Below are 23,105 nucleotides of genomic sequence, written 5' to 3' on the forward strand. Positions count from 1 at the left end.
AAACTACAAGACCAGAGGTGGGCAACCTCAAAGTTGTTCAGCTATTCAGCAATGTCGTAAAGACCCAGACTTTTTCTCTCATTTACACTCTGGCATTTTATGCGTACAGATGATGTCTCCCTTTGTGCTTCAGGATGGTTGCTACAACTGCAAGTTCAGGTCCTCAAGCAGCAGCATTTAGTGTAAGATGCACGGATAGGGAGTGGGGGCTGGGAGGTGAGGAGGAAGTACAGCAAGAATTTTCTACTGTGGTCCTCTTATAAAAGGGAAAAATACTTCCTGAAACTCTACAGCAGATTTGTCCATACGTCTCGCTGGCTAGGACTAGGTCTCATGTCTATCCCTAGATCAATTTCCAACAAATTGATGGGAATGTGATTAGCTTGGACCAATCATTCGTGGCTGGCAACCAACAATGTCTGCTACTGTAAACAAATAATAATATGCTCCACTCTGTGGAACAGAAAACCAACTTTTTGTAATACATTACCTCATTTGGAGAGGAGGGAAGTACTAAGGGAGGGGAAAATTCTCAAAAGAGGGAAATGAGAAGGAGAATGGGGAAAGATGAGAAGGTATTTTTCCAAATGCAGCCAATAGAGCATATTGTTTAAAGAAATTATAAAGAATATGTGTTGAAATGGGGATATATCCACAGTATGTGGTTAAATGTTTTTAAAAAGATTACAAAACAACGTGAATAGAACAGAAACCGTTTGGGTCATTAGTCAAAAACCTAGGCAGTTGTACTTTGTATTTTCTTATTTATGCAATGCTGATTTTTATATCCTGCTCTGAAAAAGTTATAATTAACACTGCTATTTGTAGTTTCAATTCCTGATGACTTTCCACTGTGAGTTAAAAATAGCCATTGTGGTGACGTAACAATTCCTTCTTTCAAACTGTCCACTTATTTAGTCATTACATTGTCCTTCAAGTACCAACATTTCCAGGCTTGGCGAAAATTAGTTATTTTCTTCTTCCTGGTTGGTTGAAATGGATTCTTTACTTACTTCAGCATTAACATCACTCCCAGGAATGAATAATATATGGATTCTTTTCATTCTGTCTTTAGAATACACATTTTATTAATGAAATTGGCATACAAAGCCACTTTTATTATGCTTTTATTCAGTTGCCTAGAAGCAGTAAAAATAGAAAGTCAGCACTTGAAATTAGGGGCCTTGGCTTTGTTTCTGCTGAAGAGCTGGTGAGGAGCAGTGTTGCCCTCCGTTACCCATTCCCACCATCCCTGACCCACTGGGCACAGTGGTGATGTGACAGGGAATATGAGGCAGCTTGACTGCCCTTTTCTGAAACAAAGCTCACTCATGACTCTTGCAGCTCATCTCCACCAGGTCCTCCCACTTATTGCTTGCTTTGAATTCACCAATTACATCCTTCCAGGTGGTCTGAGGTTTTAAGGAACCTGCTTTAACCCCCCTCTCTTGCTTTTCCAAAATTTGTTTTGCCCTTTGTGATTTTGGGTGAAGCATTCTTTGGGTATTCCTGAGGACCAAAACAAGAAGTAGGGGGGGGGGATCTGTTTATAAAGCAGTCTTTGCAGCCCATTATCGTTGTGAATTGATCATTGAAAGCTTGAAGGAGCTTCTGTCAAGTTTTGAAGTAGAGTAAAAGGTGTGTACTGTACAGTGAGCTTGATGTGGTGACAACAGCAGATTCTCCTTGAGCACAGAAATCAGAGTGAGTGACATTGCCAGTGAGTGTATGACCTGCTGAATGATCCAGACATGGCTCTGTCATTCACTACTCCGTTGCTTATGTAGAATATTGTACCATACTTTGTAGGAGAACTGTGATTTTAAAAGATCCTGGGACTGCATCTAGCAATTCCACTTCTGGGTGTGTGTGTGTGTGTGTATGTGTGTGTGTGTGTGTGTGTGTGTGTGTGTGTGTGTGTGTGTGTATCTCCCAAATAATTGAAAGCAAAGTTGCAAAGAGATATATGTATACCTGTGTTCATAGCAGCATTATTAACCGTAACCAGAAGGTGGAAACCACCCATATGTCCCTCAACACATGAATGGATAAGCAAAATGTGGAATATACATACAATGGAATATTATTCAGCCTTAAAAAAGAAGGACATTCTGACATATGCTACAACATGGATGAATCTTGAAGACATTATGCTAAATCACAAAAATACAAATACAGTATGATTCCAGTTACATGAGGTATCTAGAGTAGTCAAATTCATAGAGTAGAAGAGTGGTTGCCAAGACCTGCAGAGAAGAGAATAATAGGGAATTGTTCAATAGGTATAGTTTAAGTTTTGCACGATGGAAAAGTTCTGGAGATTGCACAACCTTGCACAACAAGGTGAATATACTTAGTACTGAATTATATACTCAAAAATGGTTAAGATGGTAAATTTTATGTTATGCGTATTTTACCACAATTAAGAATTTTAAAATAAGGGCACCTGGGTGGCTCAGTTGGTTAAGCGTCTGACTTTGGCTCAGGTCATGATCTCATGGTTCATGAGTTCAAGCCCCATGTCAGGCTTTCTGCGGACAGTTCAGAGCCTGGAACCTATTTCAGATTCTTTGTCTCCCTCTCTCTCTCTGCCCTCCCCTGCTCATGTTCTCTCTCTCTCTCCTCAAAAATAAATAAACATTAAAAAAAATTTAAAACCAGCATTTTAAAATACATAGTCTTAATCAGCATAAACAAAAAAGGATCCTGGGCCTAGCCCGCGTTGTTGTCATTATTATTAAAGTGCTCTACTTTTTTTTTTAATGTTTATTTAATTAATTTATTTTTATTTTATTGTATTTTATTGTATTTTATTTATTTTTTTTTTTGAGAGAGAGAGAGAGAGAGAGAGAGCACAAGCCGGGGAGGGACAGAGAGAGAGGGAGACACAGAATCCAAATTAGGCTTCAGGCTCCAGGCTCTGAACTGTCAGCACAGAGCCCAATGCAAGACTTGAACTCAGGAACTGTGAGATCAGGATGCTTAACTGACCGAGCCACCCAGGCACCCCCGAAGTGCTCTACTTTCTTTGTGGCTTTCCCATCACCCTTTATATGTAGGCTGTCATGATCTTTTATTTCTATTCCTAATGCTAACCCCCTACCTTAAACCAGAATGTTGTCAGTTTAATTTAAGATACCTTTGTTGTATGTAATCCATTTTAGACTGTAGACTCCTGTAACATCCTTCATAGGAAACAAACTGGATAGGAGGCTTTTGTAGGAAACAACAAATCATTAGGAAGGTACTTCTATCAAAACTTGAATAATAAATTTGAAGACTGTAGTTTACACATTATAAGGAGAAAAAAATGATTATCATTGACTATAGCTTGTACATGTCTTTTTTTAGTTCTTTTTTTTTTTTAACATTCATTTATTTTTGAGAGAGAGACAGAGCATGAGCAGGGGAGGGGCAAAGAGAGAGAGGGAGACACAGAATCCGAAGCAGGCTCTAGGCTGTGAGCTGTCAGCACAGAGCCCGATACGGGGCTTGAGCTCACAAACTGCGAGATCATGATCTGAGTCGAAGCCAGACACTTAACTGAGCGGGAAAGAGGGAGAGAGAATCCAAAGCAGGCTCCATACTCAGCATAGAGCTCAACATGGGGCTCGATCCCACCACCCTGGGATCACGACCTGACCCATAATCAAGAGTCATACGCTCAACCGACTGAGCCACCCATGTGCCCCTTATTTTTAGTTTTTAGACTATTGATGTACATTTTTGTTGCTCAAATCTTGAGGATGTGACCACATCACATAGATCTATCCAAAAACCCAGAATTGTCTATTGAAAGCTGTCATTTCTGTGATTTACTATATGATATAAATTGGATGTTTTCATTATCTTTTGGAACTAATTATACTTTGTAGTTGGGGGAAAAAAAAAACCCAATGAAAAATCTTTTTCCCATTAGGAAAGCTTGAGGTAACTTTTCAGCTGGCTTGTTTGTTTTGTTTGTAAAGAAATAACAGGATTAAACTTGTAGAACACCTAAAAGAAATGATTACAAGGCTTTACAGATTTGTGGTATTCAGACTAAAGTCTGGAATCTTCCTAGGGGGGTTGCCAAGGACAAAACCCCACCCAAAGTCCCTGGGAGCCAGACTTCATTCCATGATGGGGTCCTGTTGAAACATGCTTCCATGGCACGTGTTTCGGAAAGATACAGAGTGATGGCCCCAAGTGACTGTTTATCTGTCATGAGTATGACTAGATGTTTAAACCTCTTCCACCAGAATTGTGCACTGAAACGTAAAAAGGTTTTAAACCTGTGTTTAACTTAAAGAGCCTTAATTGGCAGTATCCGTAGTCTCACTGCATTGCATCATCAGGATTACTGTGAAATATTTGCGTCTTGTATAAAACAGATTAATTGAGATTAAAATCTTGAAGAGCTAATTTAAACGTATGTCTCATGATACTATAAACTGAGATAGAACAGATAATAAGCTTAAGTAGAGAATCCTTTGAAATATCTTTGATCCAAGCACTTCTTGTGATTCTGAAATAAAGGTGTTTTTTCCTGCCTTGTTTACTGTTACAGTTTATTCATTCATATAATTCTCAGGAATTGGGACCACATCTTCTTCTTCTTTGTGACTGGAGTCCCCAACATAGCTGCATATATTTTCCCTTTGAGGTTAGGTGTTCCAGTGAATGATGGTTAAAGGTTGAGGAGGGTCCCCAAATCACACTTCTTACAAGTCTATAAAGTGTATCAACCTACCTTACAGTTGAATTACTGAAGATCATGAGACTTGGGCAAAATTTTTCAGATCATTTAATTCAAAGCTCACATAGTTCAAAAAACTCTTGTAGCTGGGTATTGTAGGTTTAAAAGAAAGCCCAGTTTGCTCAACAAAAATATTTTTTAAATAGCCTAATAAAATCTAAAGAATGTTAATTCTTATGTAAAACCAACTTACCATACATCTGTAAGCATCATTTACATGGAATCAGTGTTAGTGTAATTATACCGGTTGGCACTATTTAAACTATGCTGGTGGTAATAGTTATAATGGAGCAAGTCTCTTTCCTGTGCCCTAGTGTTTAAATGAAGGAGAACTAAACTCTGCGTATAAGTTCCAAAATAACACAGCTATTGGGACACCTGGGTGGCTCAGTCAGTTAAGTGTCTGACTCTTGATTTCAGCTCAGGTCATGATCTCTCAAGTTGGTGAGATGGAGCCCCGCATCAGGTTCTGTGCTGACAGCATGGAGCCTACTTGGAATTCTCTCTCTCCCTCTCTGCCCCTCCCCCACTCAGGCTCTCTCTCTCTCTCTCTCAAAATAAATAAATAAACTAAAAAAAAAAAATAACCCAACTAAAACCAAATAGTAATTACTATGGCATATCCCAGGGAGGAAAATCATGTAGTCATTAAAAGTCATATTGTATTGGGGCACCTGGGTGTCTTATTTGGTTAAGCATCCAACTTTTGATTTTGGCTCAGGTCGTGATCTCACAGTTCTTGAGATCAAACCCCACATAGGGCTCTGCGCTAACAACATGGAGCCTGCTTGGGATTCTCTCTCGTCCCCTCTCTCTCTGCCTCTCTTCTCTCTTTCTCTCTCTCAAAATAAATAAATAAACATTTAAGATAAAATAAAAATGAAGGGGTTAGAGTGGGAGAGAGCCAAAGCATAAGAGACTCTTAAAAACTGAGAACAAACTGAGGGTTGATGGGGGGTGGAAGAGAGGGGAGGGTAGGTGATGGGCATTGAAGAGGGCATCTTTTGGGATGAGCACTGGGTGTTGTATGGAAACCAATTTGACAATAAATTTCATATATCAAGATAAATAAATAAAATAAAATAAAAATTATATTGAGTTAAAAAAAGATACATTGCAGAAGAATTTTGTTGAAGTGGCAAAACATTCATAATGAATTATTAAATGTTTTTAAAACAATCACAAAATGTGTACAGAATAATCATTTTTATTTATAAATATATTTATATATTAGTATTATTTGTATGTGCTATATATTATTTAGCACATATTTAATATGTAAATATATATTTATACCTACAAATACAATAATAGCTGTAATTTTGAAAGACAAGACAAAAATTATTTAACTGAAGTTTTCTCTGTTCTCTGAGTGATAGGATTTTGAGTAATTTCGATTCTGCCTCTGGATTTGTAAAAAATTTTGTTAAGTTTCTGCATTAAACATATACCAGTTTAATAATTAAGAAAGATGTAGTATGTCCTATATAAGTGAATACACAAGTAAAAGCAATACACACCTTTTTTTTATTATTAAATATAATTTATTGTCAGATTGGTTTCCATACAACACCCAATGCTCATCCCAATGGGTGCCCTCCTCAGTGTTGTTGGTTTTTTTGTTTTTGTTTTTTTTTACTCTGTGGATCAGCCTTTTTATAAATTTAGATGGGCTTTATTATTACTTAATGAGTTCAAATTTCAAAATTTTTATTCTGCTAATTGGCTGCTTAAACTGTTTGAACATGAAAAAATGAACCAAACAGATTTATTCTTTGTGCAGTTTTACGTGGTTGATGTTCAGCATGTAAGAAGTTATAGGCGACAAGTCAGCATGGCATTACTTTGGGTTAGTCAAGCTGTTTAAACTCCAGGGCTTACAAGTCGTGTGCATACGTTTCCAGTAGTGACGGATTTGCCCCAGTAGACTTTTGTTAACATCGCACACTTCATTTTCACACTGGAAGTGTGTGCATTGAGAGGTGTGTGACCTGCAGTGGTTCTCAGGTCTTGAAGAACTGACCCTCGACAGTGCAGTCTTCTGCAAGGGTTTTGTCCTTGAAAACTTAGAAGGTAAACCCTGCCCATTCAGAATATCCATTGAGGTGCATCAGAAAGGATTCTAGTACACCTGTCATTCATTACACACCACTGCTTAGTCCTTTGTTCACCAACCTTGTGGCACTGGCCACATTTTCTTACGGATGTTTGTGACTCTGTCTCCCCCTGGGAAATGGGACACTTTAATGACTGTCATTCATTGAATGCTTAATATGTGCCAGAACTGCACTACCCCTGTTTGCATACATTACTTCATGTAATCTCATTACATTATTTTTAAAAAGTAAGCACTGTTTTCTCTTAGTTTTATGGAATATTGAGGTTTTGGTTTTAAACAAGCCAGGATGTAAAGACAGAACCCCCAGCTCTGAAGGAAGAACCAGTACCATAACCCAATAACCAAGTATGGTCCAGCTAGTGAACAAATGTGTCCTTGCAGCCCCTGCCAGCTGTGAAGCCCATGATACTGCCTTACCATTTCTCTAACCCTTATGTGAACAAAATAATTCCATCCTCCCTTGTTTCGCACGATATATGGGGGGTAGGTCAAAGATTTCAAGGATCAAATGCTCAGGGTCTTAAATTCCTACTTTCAGACACTGTTTCTGAGTTTTAAATCTTATAATTTACGGGTTCCAAAGTTAGAAGAAGATGTGACATTAGTTTTTTTTCTGAATATCCCCCATTCTCCATTCCATAAGTGGTAATAGCTACCATTTATTGAATGCTTACCACTGTGTTAAGTGCTTTACAAACAGTGATCCTAGAAAGTAGGCTTTGTTGCATTCTCATTTTACAGACAGGAGAATTGAGGCTCAGCAAGATTAAATGGCTTACCTGGCTTTACATGCTCATTTGATCATTGATCTAATAAAGGAGTGCACTGGGAATTTGAATTTGAACTCACTTTTTCTAGACTATAGTTTGATCAACACTATTTCTTGAATAGTGGTGTTATTTTGGGCTAATTACAAACACCTGTTTCTTGGCCTATAAAATGAGGTAATGATATTTACCTCAGTGTTTGGTTGTGCACTGAGTTTCTAAACAGAAAGTGTTTATTTATTTTTGGGACAGAGAGAGACAGAGCATGAACGGAGGAGGGGCAGAGAGAGAGGGAGACACAGAATCAGAAACAGGCTCCAGGCTCTGAGCCATCAGCCCAGAGCCTGACGCGGGGCTCGAACTCACGGACTGTGAGATCGTGACCTGGCTGAAGTCGGACGCTTAACCGACTGCACCACCCAGGCGCCCCTAAACAGAAAGTGTTTAGAGTGGTGGTTGACCTGTAGTGACTGCTTAGTGTTAGGTGCTATAAAAATAATAGGAATTACCCGGGCACCTTGGTGGCTCAGTTGGTTAAGTGTCCGACTTCAGCTCAGGTCATATCTCATGGTTGGTTAGTTCGAGCCCCGCATCGGGCTGTGTGCTGACAGCTCGGAGCCTGGAGCCTGCTTCGGATTCTGTGGCTCCCTCTCTCTCTCTGCCCCTCCCATGCTCATGCTGTGTCTCTCAGTAATAAATAAATGTTTAACAAATTTTAAATAATAGGAATTACCATTAATATTACCATTTACTGGATTTTAATTGTTGAAATAAAAAATCATATAAAAGTATATGAAGTAAAAAGTGTCTCCCTTCTTACCACCTACTTCCTCCCCCCAGCATGAACTACAGACACCAGTTTGGTATTTATCTTCCAGAATATCTCCTATGCCATCTGAACCTATTTTTAAATTTTCCTTTCATTAATAAAATACAGGCTGATGTGAAATTTTTTGTAGTGACCTTGAGAATGGTGGACTGGAGAGATGCAAAGGGAGACGAATTCATTTATTCAGCAAATACCCGTCAAGTACTTCCAACACAAAGGATTCAGTATGTTAAATTTATTGTGACAGTTTATTGATTTTCTTTTTTGTTTGTTTGTTTTATTTAGGATATGATGTTTCAGCTTCTCCGAGGTCTGGACTTTCTTCATTCTCACCGAGTAGTGCATCGTGATCTAAAACCGCAGAACATTCTGGTGACCAGCAGCGGACAAATAAAACTGGCTGACTTTGGCCTTGCCCGCATCTACAGTTTTCAGATGGCTCTCACCTCAGTGGTGAGTAAGAAAGTGCTATTCTTTCATTAGGTTTGTTTCCTCTTTTAAATGATGAACTTCCCCATACCATGCCCCTAGTATTATTACTGCCCATGGTCACTTGGGGGACAAAATGGAGCCTGGGTGGCTCAGTCAGTTGAGTGTCTGACTTCAGCTCAGGTCATGACCTCACAGTTCATGAGTTTGAGCCCCACGTCAGGCTCTGTGCTGACAGCTCAGAGCCTGGAGCCTGCCTCAGATTCTGTGTCTCCCTCTCTCTCTCTCTGTTCTCTCCCACTGTGCTCTGTCTCTCTCTCAAAAATAAATAAACATTAAAATAAATAAACAAACAAACAGGGCTAGGAAGAAAGGGTTTTGCTTACAACTACAGACATATCCAGGCTGGGCTTGCCATGAAGAGGACCTGTTGCAAAAATAGTCTGTTACATTGTAGCCGCTAGAAAAGACTCAGTTACAGGTTTCCAAATGTTTTTTGCCATAACCACTGTTTTCCAGAGCTGCATATGCAAAGTCTGGGGAAATACAGCTCAAGGGTTAGGGAAGAAGGGCGTGAGGAACATTGACCTGTCTGTAGCGACCTGGTTTGAGAAACAGCTAGGTACCTGCAAAGGTGTGTGAAGGCGTTCTTCTGGAGCTGTGTTGCTGTGAAGATACTAAATTTATAGGAAACTTGGATAGCCCATGAAAAGCAGCACCCCACACCCCACACCCCACACCCCACACTGGGGGAAGCCTTCATCCAAGCCAAAATACAAAGAGCAAACCCAAGGCCCTATGTTGGCAGAGAATGACAGTTACGGTATCCTGTTTATTTGGTCTCATTCAGACACAAAACCATAATAAGCTACTGACTTTGGTTACCTTCTATTTCTCCTTCTAGTTCATTGTTTCTGAGATGAATTTTTGTGAAATTCTGCACCCAGAGTATAAAAAGAGCCCAGAAGTAGGCACCAGTAACTCTTACCTTTGAAAGACCTGTTTTACATACAGTGAATTCATGTAGAGATACAAAAAGCCAAGGAATGTCCCTTTACTGTGCCGCTTATTTGGGATAGGAGTTTGATGCTGAGCATCCCTTGGGATCCGTGAACACTATAAAAATTGCCCTCAAAGCATTAGATTAAGCCTTAAGAAAAGGAATCCTCTTGGGTCAGTATGTCATTTTTCACCTGGTCCATCTTTAGCCTCGAAGTGATTCTCAGTCAGGGGCAGCACTGCCCTGGGTGGAGGGCACGGCTGAGAAATGGATGGCAGCATCTTTGGTCATCTTAATGACTTGGGGAATGGCAGTGGCCACAAGGAGGCTGGTATTCTGCCTACCAAAGAATTGTTTACTGAAATTCCAGTAATGCCTTAACTGAGAAATAAACAGCAGGGGAGTTGGAAATTTTCTAAGAGAGATAATTTGTCTTAGAACAACATTCAGTTTACAAAAGTATTCCATTTCCTCACCTCCAAAATATGGATACTACAACCTGGACACTTAAGACCACGTATTTCGCAACATTGTGTACTTTACCTAGGGCCATCAGAAGTTTTACAGAGGATTCCTTGAAGTGTGTCACCATTGTTAAAAGAGAAATCATACTTGTTTTCTCTTTGCCCATCACTTTTGAGAAGACAAGGCACAAGATGGTATTTAAAGGATACGCCTCAGCTTTGGGCTGGGTCAAGGGAGCCCTTGTATTCTTACATAATCACAGCAGAAATGCTGAGTATGTGTGTTTCCTCACTGGGAAGGGTTAGGTAGGCTGCGAGCTTCCTTAGAATGTAGTTGCAGTCCCTGAGGAAAAGCTTAAATAGGCTTTGTGATCCCTGTGGTCATCAGAGGTAGCAGATGGAAGGAACTGATCTTAGGTACATTAATTGAGGGAAAGATGAGCCATAACTGAGACAGACGCTTTATTTTGATCACCCCCAAATGGGCACAAAGAATCACAAATAAAAACAGGAAACTCAGTTGGTTTGGTTTTGTTTTTGTTTCTTTTTTGCTTATTAAATTTGAGGAATGATAGCCCAGCTTGTGCGTAACATCAATTAACATTCCATTCTTGCTGACAGTGGATATGTTCAGACAGGAAAATGTAGACAAATTATTTCATAGAGAAAAGGGGAAAGGCAGTCATAAATACCTGATTTTTCAGTGTCTAGTTTGTACTGCATACTCTATTTCTTATAGTGACATAAAGTAAAAAATACTAGCAACCAGGAAAGACACTGGGAACAGATTTGACTTTTTTTGCAAGAATGATAGCTGGAATTTCATGCCAGTAATAAAGCTTATGAGTCCTAAAGGTCACTGCATTTAAAACTTTTCCCATTGTTTTGTGTTTTTCGATTTAGGGAAAATCCACTTAGTATCGTGATGCATGTAGTTTACGTACAAATGGCGATGTATAAAGACTTAGAAGCACAGTTTTTCAGACTGAACTGGTATTTATTTTTGGAATTTCTTGAAGAGAAAAAGACTGCACTCCACTTCCTGGAAATACACATTTTTTAGTGGGCTATGTCATACCGGACCTGGGAATCAACTTAATCTGTGGAATGTTAAAGGAATTACAAGTTAACTGATTCGAAACTGACATCTTACAGCCATGAGAAATGCTTATCTATTAGTCATCTTCCAAACCCTGACTCAAATGTCCCCTTCTGGTACTCCCTACAGAAATCAATCCCACCTTCGTCCCTCAGTGTTTCCAGAGTAACATCTTATTAATGTCCTTCATAATACTGCTTTCTGTTTTGTTTGTAATTATTTTGGGAGTCTGATATATCAGGCTGTAAGCTCCTTGAAGGAATTAGCCTTAGAGGTAGAAATTTAGGACAATTGTTGTAAGTCTGGTCCATAGTTGTAGCTGTAGGTGGTGCATAACTTAGGGTGTATAAAAAATGATGAAGCTTGTCTTCATCTGATAGGGGAGGGTTAAGTGTCCTTTAGATGCTTGACTTCACTGGGATGCCTCCAGCATGACACTCAGATGTCTTTAGAGAGTATTGAATACTTGCTGCTCAGTATACAATCAGACATGCATGTGTACCCTTACAGAGAAACGGTGTTTATACCTATTTATTCAAAGGTTATAGAATTAAGATGTGAATGGCTATCATGGATACCTTAGACTCAGGCAAGAGGGGCCCCTGGCCTGGATCTCGTACTTTATTTTTACTTAATGTTTGTTTATTTTGAGAGAGAAAGCAAGAGCATTCAAGCAGAAGAGGGGCAGACAGAGAGAGAGGGAGAGAGAAAATCCCAAGCAGGCTCCGTGCTGTCAGTGCGGAGCCCCGTGTGGGGCTCCAACTCATGAACCGTGAGATCATGATCTGAGCCGAAGTCAAGATCCGGACGCTTAACTGACTCAGCCATTCAGTCACCCCTCTCATACATTAGAGGAGCCTGCACTGGCCCCTCTCCAGCTAGGCCTCCATTCATGGAGCGTGGATTCCAAGGTGCAAGGCATATTCCAGCTAGAGCCTGAGACCCCTGACCCTCTGTTGCCTCGCTCAGGGCATTGGAATTCCCTGACTGACAGAGAACTGCATGGACTTGCCTCAGGTCCTTCCTCCTGAGAGCAGATTGCACCACTTGTGTGTTCACCCAAGTCAGACAGCAATGGTTCGCAGTCATACGGGCAGAGTGTGGATGTTTGGATTGGAGTGTCCGTAAATATGTGCCTGAGACCCCTTGTGGTCCAAGAAGGATCTGGGTCTGCAAACAGCCGGAGGGCCCATTACACTTGCCACCTGACATGGGTTCTTTTTAGCAGCAATTTCTCTGAAACCGTGAAAATCAACTTCTGTGACCTGTCTTGAAATATTGCCTGTGTGGGAAACCGAAGAGAGTAAGGGAAGGTTCTTTCCATTGCACATAAGTAATGCACGCAAGAATCATGACTCATGTGGTTCTATGATCTCGGTGACAGAAGTGTTTCGAGACTATGTGCTTATTCACTAAAATGACTACAAGGCTAGCTAAAATTATATTTAGAGTCATTCTAAACTTGCCATTTCTAAGTACTTCCCATGTCAGATGCATTGTACGGTGCACCTCATTTTTGTCTGTCAAGATCAAAGAGAAATGGAGAGCAACCACTCAGCCAATGATCATCCGTGATTGTGCAGGCAGGTCTGACAGGGAGTCTGAGAAGCAGAACCTAGGACACCACCACTAGCCCGAGGATGACTATGATAATCATGAAGCACGGTGAGCAGTGGCTCAGGGAGGGAGCAGTCTTCATATCTCTATGATGCAAAATCTTTACTATTTTTTTTTCTAAATTGGATCATACATCATGCAGGGTGACACCATTGCTGTTAGATCCAGTGTTTGGAGAACTCTTTATCAACCATCTCATTTTGGAAGTAAGGAAGCTGACACTGCGCAGGCCATTTGTGGCCAGGTTAAGTCTGAATTCACCAGATAGATTGTAAATAGCTTGGGGAATTCTAACATCTATATTCCGGCTCTTACCTACCATCCCCTTTCCCTTCCTCTTCACATCATAGGCTCCAATACTTCAGGGGACATCAGACTATTTTCTGTGGAATTATTGGGTCTGCAAAGGGCATCCAGAGATTCCACAAGTGTCCCAATAGTCTGTTTTCTAAAATGTATTTTAAGTTTTGTTAACATTGTAATTAAAAAACAACTAGGTCATGCCACATTTAGACACAGGGTAGAGGCATAAAGGGAGGCAGGAACTTAACACCTCCTGGTTAACTTACTTTCTATGCAGACCTCAGAATAAAACTTCTGCCGCACTTGTGCAGACTGGAACATCTTGTAAATGTATCGTTGCTTAGGAAGCACCAAGCATTCTCTTGATTCGGTCCTGTGGGTGTCCACCCCCTTAAAATCACACAGATGCATAGTCGCAACAGTGACATGCCGTGCTGCACTCGCTGTACATCAGACTATGTCAAGGGCCATCCAGAGCAATGCCAGTGTTGATGTGTTTATATCCAGATGTAATTGCCAGAACACCCAGACAGTTATAACGAGCCAGTCACTCCCTAGGACAGTCACGAGAAATCTGCTCATGGATAGAGACAAGACCGCGCCTTAAAATGAGGTCGTTCCTTTTACCGTCTCTATCTTTTCACGTGCTGAGATAAAGTCCAGGAATGGCCTGCCATAAACCAGTTTCTGCTCTGCAGTGAACAGTCTTACAGCTCATTTGGACAGTATATTTGGAGGGCCTTTATCCAACCCTTAGACAAAAGGTACAATTAGCATTTTTCCCCCAAATGCCTGTGTGTAGTACACATAGTTTGGAGAAAAAAATCCACATTGTACTGTAATGGAAGAGTAAGCAAGTTTTCCGTCTTTTTAGTGACTTAATGACATTCTCACTAAGCTGAATTATATTCCCCTTCTCCAAAGGTCTGTTTTTCCATATCATCTGTCCTATTAAGAGACACTTGTGTTCTGAAAACATCTTCCACTCCAGAAATCACCAGTGACAACAAGTAAATAATAAACATGGGAAGACCTTTCTTTGACAGTTCTACAAATTGGAAGAATTCTCCTGGGTTTTGTTTTTTTTGTTGTTGTTTTTTTTATGTGGAACTTACTGATGATCATTCATCTATTTAATACCACAAGTATTACAAAAATTGGAATTGCTTACAACCCATTCTTGGCCTCCAGCAATACATGGTTCCCTACTCTCCCCCTAGTTTGGTAGCATTCGGTAAATACTGAAGGAATCTTGCAGATTCAGAAACCTTTGATAAGCCTAAGGGAGAAGAGTAATGAAATGGAGTTGTAACATTCAGTCAACAAATGATTACTGATGACTTTCCACGTGCCAAGCATTGTCCATGAACCTCAGAGATGATGGGGACTAGAAATGGGCACGGTCTTTGCTCTCCTGGAGCCCATCATCAAAATGAGGAGACATATCTTCATCACATAGTCACACAAAGGGATGTATAGTTAGAAACCAAAGTGCACTAAAGGAAAGGAACACGCTTCTATCAGGCCCTGTGTCTCAGGAGCCCTCACAGGCTGGGGTCAGGGAAGCTCTCCCTGCTCACCCCGGCCAGAATGTGAGAGGCTTGGAGGGTCTCTTGTCAGAACCTGCCTGGATGCAGGCCCCGTGGATGTGCACATCATGCAATCTGCACTCGTTTTCTCTGTTGATGCTTGGAGTAGTTCACATTCCAGCAGCAAGTGGGTACCGCCAGGCTGACACAGTGAAGCAGGACCAGAGATAGGAGAACAGTATCATCTTTTACAGGAGAAAGTAAATTGTTTATGCTTGTTTCCTCTTCGTGCGTGTTGTATTTACTATGGAGACCTGGCAAGGTTTGTGCCTCAGCTTGGGCAGCCGAGTTACTCCCACAGAAGCCTGCAAATGCTGCCAGTGCATACTGAGTAAATCAAACGAAGAGCATGAATCGAGTATAATGGAAAAAACCCAAAGCCCTGTCGCCTCAGCACCTCAGCGAAAGTGCAGGACAAACCTCTGAAGCCGGAAAGGCTCCTGTAATTCCCTCCCCACTCGACATCCCCTTGCCATGACACAACCAGGTCTGTTTTGTGAAAATTTCCAGTTGCCAGTACATATTTCATAGTTAACAATGGAGTGTTTGTGCTGGTTTCGTTTTCACTTTCACCAGTGAGGGAAGTGGAACACAATGGGGCAGTGCACAGAGCTGGGAACAGGACACGTTTTCTTTAGGATTCCCAGGGCTGGGTACGTGGAAAATGCTAGAGCCAAAACAAACATGAAAACCCATCCAGATCTTTCATTTGCACATTCTCAGTGGTAATAAAACATTTTGAGTTACCATCTTAGAGGTTAACTCTGCCTCCGTAGTGAAGGCAAGCATTGATGACCACTGTGAGAATTTCTCCCATGTAAAAAGATAATGTATTCCATACTGTAAAGAAAGCTGCTGTGGGTGTGTACATGTGGGTATTTAACTGCACCACGTATACTTGTGAAGTTAACTGAATGACTGCTTTCCTCATTTATAAAAGATAGTCCTTCATTTGACTCACCTAATTCTATCTAGCTTCTTCATAAGTGGTCACTGTTGCCAATTCGTTCTGGACGAAAATGGTTTAACTGTAATGCTATTGCCTGGCGGGTGTTTTACTCGAAGAAAGGACAGGATGTTCTTTGATTCCATACATCTGTTTGGTCACCGTGTCCTATCGAGGTACCATAAAGACAGGATCTGCTTGTCACCTAGGTTTTTATATTACCTTCTATAGACACCCTGTGTGATGCCATTCAGATCTCAGAACTTGAGGCCAAGTCTGAGTGTAAACACCAAGTATTGTCTAAGCCTGGCAAGATGGAGTGCTTTTAGAAAGGTTTTTTGCAGACAAAGGGTTTGTCAGGGATCCAGAAGATAGAAAAAGTTCTGTTTAACATTTTTATGGGCATGTGCCTTCTTTGGTTGGTTAGGGGCTTGTCCAGGAAATTGTATTTAATGAGATAATTTTATCTCCCCTATATTTGCCTAACTCAGGTGTGTTAATGTTCATCCAAAGGAGTAGAAGACAAAATCCTTAGAATTGAATATAAAACAGAGTTTCTATAACTTGCATTTTTACATCCTATTTCACATATTCTTTGGATATGTGAGCTTTCTTGTGTTTTACAAATGTTGCTGCTTACTTCCAGATAAGGAAGGGAAAAGTGGTAGTATCTTCATTTTGCTTGGACTTTGGCAGGTCTCATGGTATAAGTTCCTACTCTGAGATATGTTATTGAACTTCTGTTAATGTATCCATTTTTATTCCCTGAATCCAAACCTTACACTATTTGAGTGTTCCCCACAGTACCTTCCTGGCCCATGGTGGACACTCGATAAATACACGATGAAGGAATGAAATGAATCCTCATGATTCTTCAGTGCCTAAAGAATGAATTCCAACTCAGTAGCATGGCATGCAAAGATTTTTTTGTAGTGTAGCCCCAACATACCCTTCTGTCCTGCTGCTGAGAGACCACCCCAGTACACATAAACACATATTCCCTGTCATCCAAAAACACCAAATTTCTCACTTACTCTTTGAACATTCTTTCCCAGTTCCCTGCTTTCACCAATGAATCAATGAGTGAATTTCCAACTCGGCATTTTCCATGTTGCTGCTGGGGTCACTGCATCATCAGTTACAAGGTTTTGTGTTTGTGTTTATGAAGCATCTAAATGTTTGTTTTGTGTTGTTTTGTTGGTTTAGACACAACTTTCAGCTAATCTTCCCAGTTGCCTGCGTCACTCACTGATAGCAATTTGGGCTCTGAGGAAGTAAAACAATTCCACTTGCACTTAAACTTTGAATGTCTGTCTGGGCAGTCATTGCTAACCTTCAGATAATCATTGTCCTTCATCCCTACTTCTTCAATATCATAAACTTTCATGCACCTCCCCACCTTGTGCACTTACATTTTCTGCATGCTATGTTTTAATTAAAAATTAAGATCTTTTGGGATCTTTGGAGGAACCATGATGTTATGGGGAAAGGCTGATATGTCTGCGTTGTAGTTTTCTTTTAGTTATTTTATTTAGTCTACTTGGGTTCTTGAGATTAGGTCCATGTTTATGTTAATCTGTATATAGGTCTTTCCAAAAGTGAAGCTCAGACTTTTATATGATTGCTTTATAATGATGGATTTTGTTTTATATTTTATTGACCTTATTGCTGATATGCCAAATTGGTTTCTAGATGATGCTCTTCGGGTTGCTGAGCTGTTCCCTCTTACTGCTCCCGCTTTCTGTTTTCCTTTCCTCTAAGGGATTGAAGCACAGAGTTTGAATGACATCGTTGCCCCTGACATCTGTACGGATACTGATGATTTTTAAATCCCTCATAAATTTGAATGTTAAACTTTACAGTTGGCTGTGGAGGAATAATCTACCTTCAAGTCTCAGCGAAGCATCCAAAAGAAAGCAAGGGAAAGCGTAGGAGAATTTACTTTAGCGCTGCTCATATATTTATTTTGAAGGTTGGCAGAATCTAAAAGTGGGGCTGTAAATTTAACAACTCGGCCATAAAAGCCCCAAAATCAAGGAGAAGAATCTCTGCTCCTTCTAGGTTTGGGTACAAGGTTTCTATTCTTCTTCCATCTTAAATTTTGTTTTTTAATTTCTAAAGCTACCCTTCCCTTCCCTCTTTCTCATTTTCATATTGGTTAATTACTTTTTTAAAGGTTACAATGCTTTGAAATGTAGGGAAGCTCTAAATACTTGCTGGGAGACTTCAGTTGATCGATTTCGCAGTGACGTTGAATACTATCTGTACCTTATGTAACGCTGGGTGATTTCAGTGAGGTGGGGACTGCACATGGTATCAGTTCTTGTGGGAAAATATGCTTCAGTGGCTTACTGGCACCGCTCTTGGAATGTGGCATTTAAAAGTACCTTTTTACAGTGGGAAAGAATTCTGTCAAGAATAAACAGTCTGACCTTGTTAAATGGGCCAAAGTCTGTCTGTAACCTAGTTCCAGAAAACTAGCTTTTACTAGTTTAGAAAAAGCAGATACAAAAATTACAATTAAAACTCTCTAAAGGATGGGAAAAGTTACTATGAAGAATATGAAATTCCAAAAATGATACTCTTCACATGTATGCATGAAAATTTCTTTAGATGACTATAAAATCCCACTCCTCCGGAGTGGATGAAAGATCAGGGCTACAGTCCGAAAAAGCAGATGTTCTTTTTCCTGGAAAGACAAGACTGGCTTATAGAAAGGAGCCGTGGGAGTGGCTACGTAGCATGGACCAACTGTGGGAAGCCAGCAGGCTTGGGGAGATGAAGGAGTAAAAATTGTCATCGACTCCCCCATTGCCCACAGGTTAAAAACTGAATATTCTGAGCTCTGGAATGCAACAGTCCGTTCCTAACTTTTCTCTCCATCCCTGCTGTCTCACCCACGCCAAACCCATCCACACACTCCCGTGATCTTGCCACTCCAGACCTCTTTCCTCCTGCATGAGACAACATGCCATTAGATTTTGTGCCTCCGTGCCTTAGACATTCTCTCTGCTTAGATTGCCTTTCCCTTCTCAGCCTAACAAACTCCTGCTCATTCTTTAAGACTCTATGCAAATGCCATCTTTTTTGAAGTCAGCTTCACTCTGAAACATAAAGCTAGGCATTCCTTCTCTGTGCACATTTGATTTGCCTCTAATATAAGTCCATTTCAGCACTTGGGTAACAACACACAGGTACATGGTACTGCTCTGTGAATGGAGAGAGAGAGAGAGAGAGAGAGAGAGAGAGAGAGAGTCTTATGAAATAAGAGGTTTCTGAGTAGAGGAGTGGAGGGAGGCTGCATTGGGGCTACTGAGTGAGTTTGGGAAGAGAGGCTTCCCCTAAACAGCTTCCCTGAAAGGTATTACATTTCTGCATCTGTATCAGTATCCGTTTTGAAATTACAGCACCAGAAATCAAAGTTGTTTCATTGACCACTTTCATTGCTAAAAACCTTGTGTTCATATTTCCCTGGTATTTTGGAAAACCAAGACTTGATTTCTTTTCCTCAGATGCATGACTAGTAATTAGTTGGTTAGGTGTTAGCAGAGTATGCTAGATCTCAATGATGCTTTTTCCAGTACTAGCCATTTTTCATGTTAAACAGCTAATTTATCAGTAATAATTTAAATTGGGGAAAATGTTTTAATGGAGTTACAGTAATAACCAAATCTTGTGTTCTAAAACATAGCTTTAAGAAAAGTGTGTTAACTTAAAAAAAAAAACCCTAATGTGTAAAATAGATAAATAATCAAGTACTTTACATTTGCATTTTTACAACCATATCAGGATTATACATATTTTGTAAAGCTTCTTATTCTGTCTGGCCACCCGTGTCTTACTGGGTGTATGTACAAAGGTAGTTAACAACAGCCAAAAGGATCCATTGTGAGTGTAAGTGTTGAGTCCAGGAAGAAAGAAACTCACATGTTCTTCTTTTACCCAAACACAAATTGGCCACTCTCATGCCTTTTACTAGCAAGTTGAGGTTAAAAATGTAGCATAGAATTTAAGATTTTGACAAGATTGAATAATCAATCCATTTGAAGCTAGTAAAACTTCAAGTGTGTACTTTCTTTAGTAATTTTATAGCAAGCCAAAATATAGTATTTGTCTAGAATATCCGTCATTCTACTTTTATATCTAAAAGGACTCCTTGATTTTAGGACATACGTCTGAAATGCCACATGCAAGTGCATGTTGCTGGTACCGTGCCTAGAATGTCATCCAGTTTGTATTTTCCCTCAAGGTTCTTTCTCATTGGTAGTTTATGTGCTCCTGTTTTTAAGGCATCAAATTTTCCCAGTTTTTTTTACATCAAAAAAATTTTTTTTCATTTATTTATTGTCAACTTAGCTAACATACAGGGTAGTCTTGGCTTTCAGGAGTAGATTCCCATGATTTGTCACTTACATACAATACCCAGTGTTCCTCCCAACAAGTGCCCTCCTCAATGCCCATCACCCATTTTCCCCATTGCCCTGCCCCCATCAACCCTCCGTTTGTTCTGTGTATTTAAGAGTCTCTTATGGTTTGCCTCCCTCTCTATTTGTATCTTTTTTTCCTTCCCTTCCCCTATGATCATCTGTTCAGTTTCTCAAATTCCACATATGAGTGAAATCATATATCTTTCTCTGACTGACTTATTTCATTTAGCATAATGCCCTCCAGTTCCATCCACGTTGTTGTGAAAGGAAAGACTTGATTCTTTTCCATTGCCAAGTAATATTCCATTGTTTATATACACACATCTTCTTTATCCATTCATCAGTTGGTAGACATTTGGGCTCTTTCCATAGTTTGGCTATTTTTGATAGTGCTGCAGTAAATACTGGGGTGCATGTGCCCCTTCGACTCAGCACTCCTGTATCTCTTATTTTCCCAGTTTGTGAGTGTAGTATTATTATTAGTCATGCAATATTTAATAAAAGTATTATATTCATCAGTTGCTTTAAACTTCTGATATTTATATCATCCATTTGCTCTCTAGTTTTATTTTTAGAAATTTGATATCGGGAGACATTTTTTTAGAGGGAGAATTAGCATTACAGTTATCCCTGCCTTATCCACAGAAGATATTTTCTAAGACCCCCCAGTGGATGTCTGAAAATGCAGATAGTGCCAAACCCCATATGTACTATGTTTTTTCCTATAGATACATACCTATGATAAAGTTAAATGTCTGAATTAAGCATGCTAAGAAATTAACAACAATAACTAATAATAAAATAGAACAATTACAATAATATACTGTGACAGAAGTTACATGAACATGGTTTCTCTCTCAATAGTTTATTGTACTCTATTCACCCTTTTTCTTTTTGTTTGTGACGATGTGAAGTGATAAAATGCCTTTGTGGTGAGATGAAGTGAAGTGAATGGCTATGACGTAGCATTAGGCTTCTGTTGACCTTCTGACAATACTTCAGAAAGATCGTCTGCTTCCAGACCATGGTTCACCACAGGTAACTGAAACCACAGAAGGCAAAACCACAGATAAGGAGGGCCCACTGTATTTGTAGAGATAGTTCACCAAATCCAGAGGCATTTTCTGCCATTTCCTCTGCATTGTCTTTGTGGCATTTGTATGCATGAGTCAGAACCCTCCTCTAAACCCTTATCCTTCCTTAATCCATTTTTTAAGTCTACATTCTTTTTTAATTGCTACAGTTATTTTAAAGTTCAAAAATTCCAGATAGATAAAAAAAGAAAAAAGAAGGAAACTCCTCAATAATGTTTCTTCCCCAAAAAGCTACTGTTAACAGTTTGGTGAATGAAGTTTCACACCTTTTTCTATCTGTATGCAATCATAGGTGTGTGGAGACAATACATACACAATTATTTTTGTTTGTGTCTGCGGGGTCTTTTGTTGATTTAATGTATCTTGTGCATTTTTCCATATCTAACACTGTAGGCTGTTTATTTTTCTCTTACCTTCACTATGTAAATGTGCCTAACAGTTTTCACCCAGGCTCCGAGGATGAACCTCGCGGTGATTTCTTGTTGTGTGGCTGCAGTGTGTGTCCTTGGGCATATATCTTTTTGACCAAATACTAACCTTTTTGTAGGGTAAGTTACAAGAAATGGCATTACCAAGACAAAAGATGAAGAGTATGCACATTTTCCCCTTTTTTAAATGTTTATAAGAAACTGCCAACTGTCTTTTAAAGTGGCTGTCCCATCACATCTCCTCCTATCCCCCAGCAGTGAACAGGACTTCCTGTTGTTCCACATCCTCACCAGCATTTGGTAGTGTCAGTGTTTTGAATCTTGGCCCTTCTGGTAGGTGTGTGGTGGTGTTTCATTGGTTTAATGGGTAAGCCCATTTCAGAGTCTGATAGTGCCAAATTGTTCCTCAAAAGGATTTCAGTTCTCCTTCTCTCTTCTTAATGGAATATGATTGAACTCTGCTTTGTCTTTTTGGAGTGTCTTTGGTGATCCCCTTTTCCTGCTCTTCCTGCCCCTCCTGCCCACTAAGAAAACATCCTAAACGTTCACACCTCAGTCCATCCTCAGATCTCACTTGGGTTATGGCTTTAACTCCTATCTCTATGCAGAAATGTCTCCTCCCACCTGTCAGACCTCAGCCCCACTTTCCCATTCTGTAAGGGGTGGAAACATTTTCCCTTCTCCCTTTCTAGGTTCTTTGGCTGGTCTAATAATTACATTCATATATAAGACAGATTAACAGGAAAAAGAACAAACCAACTTCATGTATACAGAAGCCCGATACAAATACGAGACCCAAAAGGCAACCAGGGAATTGAAGCATATATAATTATCCTGAGCTAAGGAAAAGGGGTAGGGGTCCAGGGATACAAAAGAGAGGAAGACCATTGACAGGAGGCAGAGGAGATGTTTAGAAAGGAAAAAGTACTCTTATGCAGATGAGTTTCTTAGGTAAAAAGGTATCTTTGGTGATAGCTCTCTTCCTGATTCAGGCTCCCTCTCCAGTGTAAATTTAGGCATTTGAGGAGAGGGCAAAGAGCTTTTCGTGAATCTACTGGGTTTTGATTGCTTTTAGCTCAAAACGATCCTCATGCCAAAGTGACATGTTTTGGGGTGACAAATTTTGCAGCCCTTCAGTCCCACCTTTGAAATGTCAAGTAAGAAGTGTCATGGTCCAGAAGTTAAGTTGATAGATTGCTCCGTATCTCACTAAACCAGTCTGTCTTGAGAAGAGGTCATTTCAGTTAAACAGTTAT

General features: G+C 40.0%; 1 protein-coding gene across 4 annotated transcripts in view; it reads left to right on the top strand.

The window, feature by feature from the left end:
- Positions 1 to 23,105, top strand: part of CDK6 (cyclin dependent kinase 6) — a 256,288-nt gene that overhangs the window by 111,326 nt on the left and 121,857 nt on the right. For all 4 annotated transcript variants that reach the window (XM_027071885.2, XM_053218457.1, XM_027071884.2 and 1 more), the window contains exon 4: positions 8,739 to 8,906. In XM_027071885.2, coding sequence (XP_026927686.1) covers positions 8,739 to 8,906 — 168 coding nt within the window. The remainder of the gene's footprint in view (positions 1 to 8,738; positions 8,907 to 23,105) is intronic.

Source organism: Acinonyx jubatus, chromosome A2 (assembly GCF_027475565.1).
Source record: "Acinonyx jubatus isolate Ajub_Pintada_27869175 chromosome A2, VMU_Ajub_asm_v1.0, whole genome shotgun sequence".
NCBI lineage: Eukaryota > Metazoa > Chordata > Mammalia > Carnivora > Felidae > Acinonyx > Acinonyx jubatus.